This window comes from Rana temporaria, chromosome 2 (genome assembly GCF_905171775.1).
Source record: "Rana temporaria chromosome 2, aRanTem1.1, whole genome shotgun sequence".
NCBI lineage: Eukaryota > Metazoa > Chordata > Amphibia > Anura > Ranidae > Rana > Rana temporaria.
Window position 1 is genome coordinate 106,820,339 of NC_053490.1, and position 15,000 is coordinate 106,835,338.

The following is a 15,000-nucleotide window of genomic DNA, read 5'->3' on the forward strand; positions in this document are numbered from 1 at the left end:
AGATAGATGTATACACATATGTGTGTGTATGTATACATGTGTGTATAGTACACATACATGCTATATATTTCAGATAGTATATATGTTTTTCATACATACATTTTAGGTATATACATATATATATATACCAAAATAACCTAGATGTGTTTAAGGCATATATAAACATCGCTGCATTATTAAATAATACATAATAGATTGTTCCTTTATGTAGAACTATTAACATGTTTGCGTTCATTAAGGTATTATTGCTATTATTAAAAATTTGATTACTATGCACACTGAGCCTAAAAAAAATATGTTCTATAAAAAACGCTCATATAGAGCATTTTTTGTTTGTAGAAAGGCGAGTTTGGGAGAGTTTTTTGTTTTTTTTTTCTGCCTCCAAGCTCCAATTAGAAACTCGAACCAGAAGGTTTTTTTTTTTGTTCTGCTCGTAAATATGCCTCTTAATGTCCTAATGTGTATGGACACATAGGATAACATTGAGCTGTTTCTACAGGCAGAACACAAAACTCCTGTAGAAGCTACGTTTTGGAGCCAAAATATTACTTTATGAAACTAGGTAGGAGATTGCACTCAGTTGCTGGCTTTGTTTAGATACCAGTGCCTTGTCTGTAGCATGATAAACATTTGTATTGTAAATGCATAAATGGTTTTGATTCAATGAAAATGTTCGATTGACTGTTTTTATATCTATATATCGAAATCTATATACCTAAATATATATATATATCTATAAACATATATATATATATATATATATATATATATATATATATATATATATATATATATATATATATATATATATACATAGATATACTCTATATATAGATAGATAGATAGATAGATAGATAGATAGATAGATAGATAGATAGATAGATATTAAGCTTGAACCAAGCATTCTGCATTGATTGCAATCCAACATCTTGGGTTTTTGGTCTTTCAATTCCTTTATACAGTAATAAATAATAGTTTCCCCTGGGCTGGGGCTAGAAACACGTATATATATTTTATTACTTTGTCGGCTAGATTTTCATTGTCAATATCAGATTATTTGTAGAGCTGTTTGCATTTGTATTTATTCCCTTCCCCCCCATATTTGCACCTAAACGCAGATGCTGTTTTCCATGTTGTATGACCCTCCTCCTCCTAGGCTAAGGAAGTAGTATGTTTTCCATCCCTGTGTTTCTGATCCCAGTCATATAGCTGCTCTGGCCTGTATGAAATGCTCACATAACGTTTTGCACATGTGCTTTGTGCTGCTGTCTGGTTTACAAGAGGCAGGCGGATGTGTGTTGGCCCCCTCTATACTGTGTGCACACTGCTGCTGTGTGCTGCTTATAAGTACAATACATACTTCACTTGGAGGTGTTCTATCAAAAGGCTTCATATAATTGGAATTGTAGGCCCAGATTGTAGATCTGCAGTGTGAGATGAGTGCACCCCTCCCATCCCAGCCATTTCATTTTCAGTAATGTGAGGCCTGTATGTGTGAAATCCCCCAAACATTATTTCAATGTATCGATTTCTTTACTCTGCTCAACCAGGGCCCATCTCTCATAAACCTGCTGCAGACAGAAACATTTTATATCAAGAATGTAATGGTGATTTATACATTGTTCTGAGTTTTGCGAATAAAACTCCATAAATAAATTACACGCTTATATCCATAGCACTAGAGGACTGTAAATGAGTATAATAAAGCTGGCCATTTATATTGACTTTTTCCTTTGGCTATGCATTCTCCCACACAATAAACAAACCAATTTATTCATCAGATTTATTTTTTTTATTTTTTTAAATGTCTTGATCCACCAAACACATGTGTGGATGCCTTCTCATAGAACTATAGGTAACTATTTTTCACTTGTCTGAACAAAACAAACAAACAAACACAAAGCAAAAAAAAAAAGAAGAGGACTGCACTTACCTCTGTAAAAAGGAATTAATTTAGTAAATTGGTGCCAAAATATATAAAACAATGTAGGTTTTATTACTGCATATAAAAACAAAGCTACAAGGCTTCACTAGAATAAAATAAATGATTTTATAAAAGTAATATAAACGTCAATTCACTATGCAAAAACGCACAGTTCACTCACTTTAATCTACCTTTTCATGTATGTAATAGGTGAAAGAAAAAGAAAAAAAAAGAAGAAGAAAAAAAATAATGATAATAAAACATATTTTATATATATATATATATATATATATATATATATATATATATATATATATATATATATATATATATATATATATATATATATATATATATATATTTCCCTCCCCACATATACATTGTGAGTGTGTATATGTGTATACACCTATCTTAATATATATATATAATATATTCTCTTTTCTTTTCTTCCCACATGGATAGGTAGATTGTCTCTCTCTTTCTCTCTCTCTCTCTCTCTCTCTCTCTCTTTCTCTCTCTCTCTCTCTGTATATATATATATATGTATATATGTATATATATATATATATATTGTCTCTCTCTTTCTCTCTCTCTCTCTCTCTCTTTCTCTCTCTCTCTCTGTATATATATATATGTATATATGTATATATGTATATATATATATATATATATATATATATATATATATATATATATATATATATAGAGAGAGAGAGAGAGAGAGAGAGAGAGAGACACACACACACACAATCTACCTATCCATGTGGGAATAAAATAAAAGAGAATATATATATATAGGGAGAGAGAGAGAGAGATACCAATCTAAATATATAGTTAGTGCTTACAAGCCTGTGAAATTGTAAAATTATTAAATATTTTGTACTATTTAAGTAGTTTATTTGTTATTATATATTTTCTTCTTACTTATTGAGTTTTTTTGGATCTATCTATCTATCTATCTATCTACCTATCTATCTATCTATCTATCTATCTATCTATCTATCTATCTATCTATCTATCTATCTATCTATCTATCTATCTATCTATCTATCTATATATCTATCTATCTTATATGTCTATCTATGTCTGCCTTCCTGTCTGTCAGTCTGCTTATCTATTGGTCTGGCTGGCTGTGTACAGGATTTCACATGTGTTTGTCTGTTGTAAGGGCTAGCTGTATTCTCCACTGCAACACTGTAGAAGTATCTTTTTTTTTGATGCTATGCTCAATGATTTACACCACTGTGCAGTAAAAGGCGGTATGCACAACAGAGAATGTTTAAATTGTCCTGTTAAAATAATGTCGTTTTTATTGTATTTAAGTGCATTCTAGCTGGCATACTGTAAATGTTTTTACAGATAGAAAACACAATTTGGTGTTAAATATTCTTGGTGTCTATGAATATTTTATACCCTCTCGATGTATTTGTTCATTTTGCTGTTTGAGCCGGCAGTAAAACGCTCAAATACAAAAATAACAACGTATTTATTGAAGTGAGTGGTAAGTTAATAAGAAAATGAGAGTATTGCCTCGCCTGTTCACTTGCTATATTTATTGGCAAGATTCCCCTGCTTACTTCCTTGCTTAAATCCGGTTATTAAATTTACAGTCGTAGTTCCAAATGTATAAATACAGTAATAACCATAAAAAAGCACACAATGAAAAATAATGACTTCAATGGGATGTTCTTGGCGAAATGTGAATTGCAGGTTTGTGCTTTATTAAAACAGGCAGTCTAGGAACACAAACGTTTAATTGAGGGGTCAAATTGCTATTATATATAGGGAAAGAAGGAACCTATTGCTTTAAAGGAAGGAATTTTACAGAGAGTGAAATTCCGGGTCATCTGTTCCTGTTATTAAGATTGTCCCAGGCATACTAGGATCACACATGTATTGTTTTATGGGCCTAAGGATGCAGCAGTAGAGAAGCATGTATCCCTATGTGGTTTGTGGCGAGTCCCATGGCCATCGTTGTTTGTTTGTTTATATACTGCCACCAAGTGACCAAAAGCTGCTAAACCAGCACATTCCCTTTGCACTGGTCAGCATTGCTCTCTGCTGGAATTTTCATCACTGGGAGATTGTATTGGCAGGAATATTTTTTTGTATGAGTTTTTTGTAATGTGTGAAGTTTAATAAGAAACAGGTGCATAAGGGTGTTTTGCCTCTGTATTTTTCTCTAGAAGCACTTGACTATTTCAGCAAGGAAGAATTGAAAAAGTTGTTTGTAATATGCTTTAGCTTTTTTTTTGTTGCTCTGGATATTGCATAAAAGAAGATACATAAAACTGTACTACCTGCACAGAAAGAGCAAGACTTTATTTAGACAGAACATAATATTGTCAGATCACATATGAGTGTGAAATCATTGCAGAAGACATAAAAATGATCTACAGATCGTAATGTAGCATTTATCCTGTGGTTCGTCCATTCAAAAGCATCACACCACAGACCAACACAACAGTGTTATATTAAATAAATCTCTCTTGGAATCTGATACCAGACAGCTCTAAAACTTGTAAAAGCTATATCAAGCCCATTTAATGTTAACAGTTGTGCATTTTGAAGTAAGGTTATGTTAAGGAATCATAACAGCGGTTTATTAATCATGAAATAAAATTATGTAGCAATTCAATAATGAAACGCACACTATGCAGGTAACGAGACTTAAAAAAAAGTTGCAACAATCAAAGATATGTCTTTCTCATGTAAATCACAATGAAAATAATGAACAAGAAAAAAAAGTTGCAACAAGTAGGCTTTATTGTATCAAAATGTCACATAATAAAAGTTTTAAAACTATACTTATGTGTCAGTCCCACTATGTTTTGTATACCCCCCTTTTTTATTGGAAAATAATAAAAAATGATTGGAAAATAGAATCTATAAACATCACTTGTGTTATTTCCTCTGATAACACAAATCAATGTGCTGCAAGATATGAGTAGTAAGTTAGGAGCTTTATAAAAAATTGAAATTCACACATTTCCAGCTCAGCTTCCATCTTCAGATGACACAACAACTTCCTGCACAGAAAAGAAAAAAAATACATTATTATGCTGTATATATATATATATATATATATATATATATATATATATATATATATATATATATATATATATATATATATATATATATATATATATATATATATATATATATATATATATATATTATGATTTATCATATAGCTGATCAGGTTTTCCAACGAACATATACAGATTGTTTTATTCACATGTTAAGGTAATATTTCCAGCAGATTCGTTAAGATACACCTTTCTATAATGCAGATGGTAAAACCCTATAGTAGTTTACAAATGGCGGAAAATACATTAAAGTAAACATAAATAAAGTGTCAAAGTTTTACAACATGTAGTGTTATTTGGCTGCATGCACTACAGGCAATTACTGTTTACTCCTCAGTTTATTTAATCCTCCATGTTTTTTTTCAAGGAGATGAAAGTTATACGCTTTTAAAACTTTGGCCAAGGTTCAGGATGAGTCTCTTCCTCATGTGTAGTATCAGTAAACATAACAATTTATTTAGATAGTGAAAGGTTACACTTTCCATAGGCTTTGTGTCTTTTTTTTATGTGTACACGTGTCTGCCTTGTTACTATGTTTGCATTTAAACATACTCATACATATTAAAATGAGTCTAATTTATGGCTTAACCCTTTTTTGGCCAGTTTAATTTAGCAATAGCCTATTGCATTTTCTACTGTGTGTTTCCCAGATTACTTTTCAGGATTAAAGTCGTATTAAATTCCAGTGTAGCCCAGGGACACTTAAGAAAATTACATTAAAAAACAGACCGTAGAAAAGATCGATCAAACGTGCAGAATACTTTCTCTAACTATAATCTGGGTCTCCCTATACCCCTAAAAAAAATCACACAGCCCCAGATACCCCCCGAACTACACAGGATGACTTTAATAAGACGCTGGCAGGTAATGCACTCGGTCAACGTACTGCAGCTTTAATGAAGGTACTGGGCTAAGCTCAATGCAAGGTCATAAATAAATAAAACGCATGCAGCCAGATGGGCTGTAAATTACAAATATAAATTAAAAAGGTGAAGAGAAAGGTGCTTAGTGTTTTTTATCCCAGCTATGTGATGTCCAACAATTCAACTCACTATTAATTACACACCAGTGTCTTTCTAACTTCCCATACATGTCTGAACTGCAAGTCCACGGATTTACAATCTTATTTCATAACGCAAAATGCAAAACAGAAATGGTGTTTATGTTCAAACCGGTTTAAATATAGCTCCATATCCTCCACCATTATACAATTTTATGTGTTTATTGCAAGACCAGGAGCCTGAACATCGACTAGATGTCCTATATGTTTATGCTGCGTGTAGGATGTAAATAATTACATTCAGTCGTTAACTCAGCCATAGGAAGACTTTTTTTTTTTTTTTAAACCAGTTAAGATGAAGGTAAAGTGATGAAATTTACTTTGACACAGGGTACTTTGGCTTCAGAAACTCTGTTTCCTTCTTTTAATTGGGGAAGGATATAGAAAACACGTGTGTTGAGGCAATTATTTCACAGGTTATTTTTCCATCAGATAATCAATCCGTAAATTACATAACTTAGAGCAGAGTAATCCATTATTCAATAGTATTAGGAAGTTGGAGAGAAAATGCATTGGATTAAAAAAATGAGGATGGAGAGATATCAATTCGATGTACGTACCTGTAATTCCAGAGATCTTGTTGTTTAGTAGACAATGTTTGCTTAAGAAGACTTACTAGTCTTAAGGGAAGATAGGGAAAGAACTACATGCAGCAATGGCTCCAGTACACTAGGGTGGATTCATAAACATCTGCTCTTTTATATTCTGCTGAGTTTACATAATTGTGCTGGGATTCGATTTTTACAGAGTATACCTCGAAGGCAATTACAACTGCATGCAGAACTGGGATGGAAAATAGTACATACTTCTATAGGGAAAACCATTTTCAAGGTATCCGTGGCATACCACAATAGCCAAGCTACTGTTAGCAAAATAGACTCAAACAGCTAGTTTTTTTTTTAGTTTTTTTTTTTAATGGTTTAAAGCTATTTTTCCCCCAATTTGCTATGATGAAATTGCCTAAACCATGGTTTCCCTTTGTTGCTTCAAGTTGCATGTGGTAGCCAGTTCTCTACTGCCCATAAATCGACGAGTGCTTTAAGGCTTGCCCTTTGCTTATAGATGTAATAAAACACTTAACTTTCTCTTCTAAGAGAGGCACTATTATAGCCTAGAACTGGCTCGGTGAAATCCTTTAAATACCAAAGTCCTTTTTCCCAAAACAATCCTTGCACTTTTCTGTAAAAGTTTAACATGAAGAGGAAGAGAGAAAAAAACGTAATTATAAAAAGAATAGAGCAGAGGAGAGAGAAAGAAGAGCGAGAGAGAGAAGAGAGAGAGAGAGAAAGAAAGTGAGAGAGAAAGAGAGAGTGAGAGATAAGTCCTTATAATATCATAACAAGAGTAAAAACAGATTGAGCGACTGGGGGCCCACTGGTTTTACTGCAAATCCCAACCATACTGTACAATAAATACGAGATAAGCTGATAAGTGGGCAATGAAATAAGACTCTAAAAAGCAATCAAATGGTTTATAGCTTAGCACTACAATCTTGGGAGGAACATCCAGCTACAAACCACACCATCATGATAATGATATAGCAGCAATGTTAAGATCGATATATTATACCATAAAGATGTGTATATATCTATCTATATAGCTACACACAAACAATAATATAGATATATAAATATATATATATATATATATACATATATATATATATATATATATATATATATATATATACTTTTATACGTGTATATATATATATATATATATATATATATATATATATATGTGTGTGTGTGTGTGTCTATGTACATATATATATATATATATATATATATATATATATATATATATATATATATATATATATATATATATATGTGTGTGTGTGTGTGTGTGTGTGTGTGTACACATCCCTTGCTGTTTCCAATGTATATAAAATTGTATATATATATATATATATATATATATATATATATATGTGTGTGTGTGTGTGTGTGTGTGTTTATACAAACACCCATATATATATATATTATATACATTGGAAACGGCAAGGGATGTGTACACACACATAGACACACACACACACACACACACACACACACATATATATAAACGTATAAAAGGAATGCAGTGAAATAGCTATGTACTTCCCAGCATTTAAAAAAAATAGCTATAGAAGCATCTGCTTTAGGTGGGAAAAAAATGGTGCCAGCTGCTGGCAAATTTTGATACTGGGTAAGCAAAGTTCTAACACTGGAAAAGCGACCCTAAACCATAAGGAATTCTATTTATTAAGACATTTGCCACCCCCTTCCCCTCACCTTTCTAGAAGTGAATGCACTGAATAGCCCCCCCTGTTATAACTACATACATTTTGTTCCACAAACCTTTTCTTGCAGGAGGGTGTCCCAGGCACTGCTTGTCTAATCTCTGCCTCAAATGGTCGTTTTATTTTGCTTAAACTTTATTTCTGAGCTGTTGCCTGCACTCAGGGGACTGTTGGTGTTATACCAGGGCAATAAACGACCCCTTTTCCTCTGTTCTCCTCTTTATGGCTTTACAGCCACCATTTCGCTTTGTTGGTCACAGGAAAAAGATCGTAAAATCCTTCAGCATCCGGGTTTCTCTTCAGCCCTGAAAAAATATTGCTTTTTGTAACTTTCACAAATAGTAGGCATTAGGAATAGCTTGTCACACAAGATAGTGTTCTAGCAACTGCACTCATTGTCATTGTGCAAGGAATTCAGGGATCTCATTTTTATTTCTAACTACCAATCATTTCCCTTTTATTGTAATTACTATTATTATTAGATCTTTTTTTAAAGCTAGGACATAAAAATATCATAGATGGCCACAAGATGACTTTATACATGTGTAGCAATAAACACATTACTATGCTCAGACCCCCTGTCAGTGAAATGTAGCTTTTCTTTTTTTTTTATTTCCTGTGATCTCATCAGACCTTCTAGTAGTCTACAAAAGCCACACGGTTTACAGCTTTCTAATTATAAAGCAGCCAAGCAAAGGCAACGGGGGCAAAACATAAAATCTATGGACTAAAAAGGGTCTGAGCAATACAATAATTATACTCGCCGCATTGTTATACATTACTTCTATCGAGATCATCATTAATAAGCATGTGGGTAACAACTGACACATAATAAAAGCTGTGGGCAAAACCTCAAAGAAAAAAAAAAAGTCCAGGTAAGTACCACTGAGGGTATTTTAATGAATGAGAACCTAAGGGGTGTTCAAATCATATTAAGCACTTGTCTTTGATGAAAACGTATTAAAATAAGTATAAAAGCAGAAAATTGTATGTTCATTTTTATGTTTGTAAATATGTTTGTAAATCCTTTTTATGTTTGTAAATATGTTTGTAAATCCTTGTTATGTTTGTAAATATGTTTGTAAATACATTGTAATGGCTGGGGAGTGTTATAATGGACGTGACACACACACACACACACACACACACACACACATATATATTTATATATGTATATATATCTATATATAAGTGGCTACATGCATATGCAGATCTATTTGATGTAGCCAGTGACTGTGCACGCGTGTGTGGGAGTTACATGTCTGCTAAGTTCCCAATGCTTTTGCATACATTAGATTCTATTAAGAAGAACGTGAAATTCTATGGGGATAAAATGTAAATCGGATTTAAACTGCTGCGTTCTCTGGAGACTTTACTCCTAAAGTCCCAAAGCTACTTGAAGGATTTTTACCTCCTCCCTAACTAATTTTATATTTCTAATTCTAAGACTTACTTTCAATGTATACTTTCAGCTAGGGAATCAACACAAGCAAAACCAATTTTTTCCTCTCTTGACATCTCGCCTCCTATTGGCTCCAGGCAGGTCAGCTGACTTTGTCATTTTGTCTGTCCTGGAGTGGAGCCGTCCCTATAACAATCTAGTTCAGACTACAAACTGGAGACAGAAATAAATATTAAAGAAATCTTACAGGCAGGTAAAGGAGAAGATATGAATTCCTATTTCACGAACCCCTCTTTATCCTGCCATTTAGCTAGTGGCCAAGAAGTTATACCAAATGTGGCCCTTAATTCAACTGCCTATGACCCTGTTAGGCATTTTTCCACTTATGGAGCAGCGGTTGCTCAAAATAGGATCTACTCTTCACCATTTTACACACCGCAAGATAATGTTGTTTTCAGCTCCAGCCGGGGCCCCTATGAGTATGGATCTAATGCATTTTACCAGGAAAAGGACATGCTTACTAGCTGCAGGCAGAATTCTATGGGACACAATACACAGACTTCAATTGCACAGGATTTTAACAGTGACCAAAACAGAACCAATGTCCAGGAACAGAAAACTAGCATACAGATCTATCCTTGGATGCAGCGCATGAACTCCCATAGTGGTAAGTTTTACAGCTTGAAGATATAAATTAAATAAACTGAACGATCTTTACGATCATCTCCCTAGCAGAACAGGCTCAGTTCCTTTTTTATGGCCTCATAAAAGCCATAAAGTAGTTCCTTTCACAGTTGCTGTTATAGGCCTTTTATTTGTTAAGTTGTTGCAAGCAAATATGGCTTGTTATGTGCTTTCTAATTAAAAGACGTTGAGAGTTTCAAATATATGTAATAAAGTTCAACGAGGTTTGATTTTATTATTTTTTTGGGGGGGTAAAAGTTAAATAAAAATAAATAAAAATATCTTACTGTTTTTTTTTTATTAATTTAATGTTAAACTTGTTGTTATGTTAGCTCATGTGCTTTTACATTTTTAGAATTAAAACAAAAAAGTAACTTTTTTTTTTTTTTAATGTTGGCTTAGAGAACTTGTGAATGGTTAGAGCTATGAAGGTGGTAGTAGTAGTGCATGTAGTGGGTTATAGATGTGTGGGTGGTGGTACAGACTGGGGGTGCAGGTATTCTAAAGGGTTTCTCACTAATTATTCTCAGTTTGTCTTGTGTCTGAATCCCTAGGGGTGGGCTATGGAACGGACAGAAGGCGAGGTCGTCAGATCTACTCCCGTTATCAAACCTTGGAGCTGGAGAAGGAATTTCACTTCAACCGTTATCTGACCCGACGCAGGAGGATTGAAATCGCCAATGCACTTTGCTTAACAGAGCGTCAGATCAAAATCTGGTTCCAGAACAGGAGGATGAAGTGGAAAAAGGAAAGCAACCTCACCTCCACCCTAACTGGGAGCACTGGGGGCAATGCTGACAGCCTGACCGGGGGGAAAGAGGAGAAGGGAGAAGACACAGAGGAGCAGCCCAAAGAGTGAACACTACCAGCAATCCCTCTACTCCCTACTACTATCCCTCCACCCCCCCCACCTCAGCTGGCAGAATTCATCTGGATGGGCTGCATTATCGGAAACAAATATAGAAATAGAGAAAATATATATCTTCCCATCTTTTTTTATACAGCCACTTGTGGACTCTATATATATATCTATCTATCTATGAATCCATTGAGGGAATAGACGACCTGCAACAAAAAAAAGAAGCTTTTGGCCAGCCTACGTCCACCCTTTAATTTCTTTGGCTTTGAGTCTCTGTGTCATGTTGTCCTCAAACTTTTTAGAACAAAAGACAGTATTCCAAAGTCACACATTTCCTTGTAAACAAACATTGCCTGCTAACAAAGGGAGACTAATCCAGTGACAGACGTTGCCTGTATATGTGTGTGTTTGGGATGGAGCTTGCACACTTCCAATGTGAAGAAATTCATAACCTCCCCAAAAGAACTCTCCTGATCCCTTTTGCCATGGACACCTAAAATATGCCATCCACCCCCCACCTCCCCAGCCCCCCTCTTCTCCCCCAAAAACTAGCTTGACTGTATTCAAAACGATTCTTTGGATGATCTTCCATATTCCATACTGTGACAGTTACCGTGTGACTCTTATTTTTCATTGTGCCATTGGTGTCAGTATTTATATTTATGTCAGCACTGCAATGTTCAATATTAGCTCGTAAAATGAAGTTTCCTAGCTGTAGAATAATGGTTACTTTCTCGTGTTCCACTGACTATGTATAAAGATCACGTCCTATGGACAAACTGTTGAGTATTTAATAAAATTGATATTATTTTTACATGGTCGTACGTTTTCATTGCCTGGAAATAGACTCATCCTGTTCTTTTTAGGGTGCACAATGTCAGCAGAGACAAGGCTTTGTGTAGCATGTCATTCTCAGTGATCAGAAAAGGCTCACCCTTCTCTATCAGAGCCTTTGTGCCTCTATTCCATACTACAATAAAGATATATTATGCTGCATTCATGCTAACTTCCGAAACACGTGCATTGTCTGCCTTTAAACATGCGCCCCCCAGCAAACACAAGCCTTTCATTGGGACTTTGGATCATGGATTTCAAGGAGCAGGTCATTCTGGACCCTATGTGACTCATCAAAGGTGACCACAATCCACCAGTGCATTTTTTCCCACTATGTACATGTACACACATCATATAGCTGCAGAAACCTCTAATATGCAAGGCATAATGTAGAATATATGTAGTCCAACTGAGTCATAACAGCCTTAAGTTACTGTCACCTTAATCCACCCATGTAAAAATCTTTAGAATCAAAGCCTATCTGATAACTATGTAGCTGCATGTATTGCAATCTATCATAATCAGACATAAAAAAAAACAATTTACAAAAATCTACTGACACCTAACTTATAAGCAGAAAAAGGTGAGGGGGAAAAAATAAACTCTATATCTAATATTTTCTTTCAGATCTAGCCTATGATATAAAAGAAAGGCTCCCCTAATATATATATATATATATATATATATATATATATATATATATATATATATATATATATATATATATATATATATATATATATATATATATATATATATGTAAATTAAATGCTCAATACTTTTTAGGTCTAGCCTATAGCAAAAAGAAAAGTGCACGCAAGTAATATGTAAATGGAACACTGTACACAGTCTTTTCCAGATCTAGCCTATAAGAAGAGTATGTGTATTTCATATATACAAATATATATGTAAATGGTACTCTGTACCCAATATTGTTCAGATTTAGCCTATAGTACAAAGAAAAGTACATGTAAATAGTATAGAAATAAATATCCAATTAAATGACACTCTAACCCCCATACTTTCAGATTTTCATAGCCCATAGTAAAAAGAAAAAAAATGTGTAATTAATATATTTAAATATACATGTAAATGAAACTCTGTACCCAATACTGTTCAGATCCAAACTATAGTAAAATAAAATTACATGTAAATAATATATATAAATATACATGTAAGTGAAGCTCTAAGCCCCATACTTTTCAGATCTAGTCTATAGTAAAAAGAAAAGTATGTGTCATTTTTATTTATTAATATACATCTAAATAAAACTCCAATACTGTTCAGATCTAGCCTACAGTATATATATATATATATATATATATATATATATATATATATATATATATACATATATATATATATATATATACATATATATATATATATATATACATATATATATATATATATATATATATATATATATATATATATATATATATATATATATATGTGTGTGTAAGTGAAGCTCTAAAGCCCCATACTTTGCAGATCTGGACTACAGTAAAGAGAAAAGTATGTGTACGTATTATATAATAATATACATGTAAATAAAACTCTGTACCCAATACTGTTTATATCTAGCCTACAGTAGAAAGAAAGGTACATGTAAATATTATATATAAATATACATGTAAGTGAAGCTCTAAGCCTCATACTTTTCTGATCTAGCCTATAGTAATAAGAGAAGTATGTGTAATTAGTATAAATAAATATACATGTAAGTGAAATCCACTAAGCCAATATATTCCCTAAAACAATCCTTGGGGGTATTGGGTTAATTCCACTCTCTTCTGCTATATTAAATTTAGGCTCTGCAGCCATCACAGATAATCCAATTCTGTGCCAGCTGAACTTTTCACCTTGAAATAAATATAATATCTATGGAGAATAGTTTGATCTGTACCTCCAGAAAAATAATATAAAAAAACACCCTCCCATCTCCATGACATTAGCATGTATTTCTAGTGAGGAAAGTGAAGTATGTAAGCCAGACACCACACGTTGAATTTTTTTTCCACCAAATAAAGTGAGTTTTGTGGACTTTTGTGATCATTCAAGCGCAACAGAGAACCAGAGACCTGAACTTTCTCTCCAGTGATGAAAAACACAAATATTTATTGCACACGTATGTTTAGGGGATGCTTTGTTAGATAAGGATCTGCATTTCAACCAGCAGATCAAAAAACAGACTGAACAAAGAAAGACACACAGATCTCTTTAAAACACATGTTTTCCCCCTTATCAGATGCAGTCTGTATTTTGTAAATAGGTATAGAAAAGACTGGTGTAAAAATGAAGTATTATTTCAGATTTACAGCCCCACATGATAAGATGGAGCAAATCCCCCTTTTTTCACTTTAAATAATGAAGTTTAATGTTCTTTAATTTCCGGTGGGTCCTGTTAAATATTATAGGGACAAATTCACTAAAACAGCCCACGTAGAGGGAGGAATAAATAATAATGCAAATATAAGTTCTTTTAAAAATACTTAAGTGGCTTTTCCGCAAAATCAAGGAGAGGCGGAAAAAAAGCGCAATGTCCGCTTGTTTGTGTAAGGCAAAATAACCGATCCTTGGGGAGATTTGCAACCATTAGTTTCCTTTTTCAATGGGTGGTCAACCACGTTGTAAATAAATTATTGATATAGTTATATTGTTATAAAATCCAGGTTTAGTTTGTCACCCATTGACCTAGCACACCCCAATGGTGGCTCTCGATGCAGCCATATTTAGCAGGCGCTTTACCACCCTACTGGCACCAGGTGACGCTGTGGCCTCATTGTCTTCTTTTTTCGACTTGGGGCCTTTAGTTTGTTCTGCCAACATATCAGATACGTTTCACAGGCTTCCATCAA

At 33.6% G+C, this 15,000-nt stretch overlaps 2 protein-coding genes and 1 long non-coding RNA gene across 4 annotated transcripts in view; 2 read left to right on the plus strand and 1 right to left on the minus strand.

Moving 5' to 3' along the window:
- Positions 1 to 4,668: 4,668 nt before the first annotated feature.
- Positions 4,669 to 15,000, minus strand: part of LOC120929353 — a 15,980-nt gene continuing 5,648 nt past the window's right edge. Inside the window, exons 2-3 of the long non-coding RNA XR_005747374.1 lie at positions 8,419 to 8,665; positions 4,669 to 4,953 (exon numbers count right to left, since the gene is read on the minus strand). This is a non-coding gene — a long non-coding RNA (uncharacterized LOC120929353). The remainder of the gene's footprint in view (positions 4,954 to 8,418; positions 8,666 to 15,000) is intronic.
- HOXC6 (homeobox C6) lies at positions 9,557 to 12,119 on the plus strand. 2 transcript variants are annotated; one of them, XM_040340732.1, is made up of 2 exons: positions 9,557 to 10,429; positions 10,977 to 12,119. In XM_040340732.1, the coding sequence occupies exons 1-2, from the start codon at positions 10,030 to 10,032 to the stop codon at positions 11,303 to 11,305; spliced, it is 729 nt and encodes a 242-aa protein (XP_040196666.1). In that variant the 5' UTR covers positions 9,557 to 10,029; the 3' UTR covers positions 11,306 to 12,119. The 2 variants fall into 2 exon arrangements, with proteins under 2 accessions (XP_040196666.1, XP_040196667.1); XM_040340733.1 differs by having other exon boundaries at positions 11,001 to 12,119.
- HOXC5 (homeobox C5) overlaps positions 14,982 to 15,000 on the plus strand; it is a 2,569-nt gene continuing 2,550 nt past the window's right edge. The window contains exon 1 of the mRNA XM_040340734.1: positions 14,982 to 15,000. This exon is cut by the window's right edge and continues 710 nt beyond it. The gene's annotated coding sequence lies outside the window, so the exon portion shown is untranslated.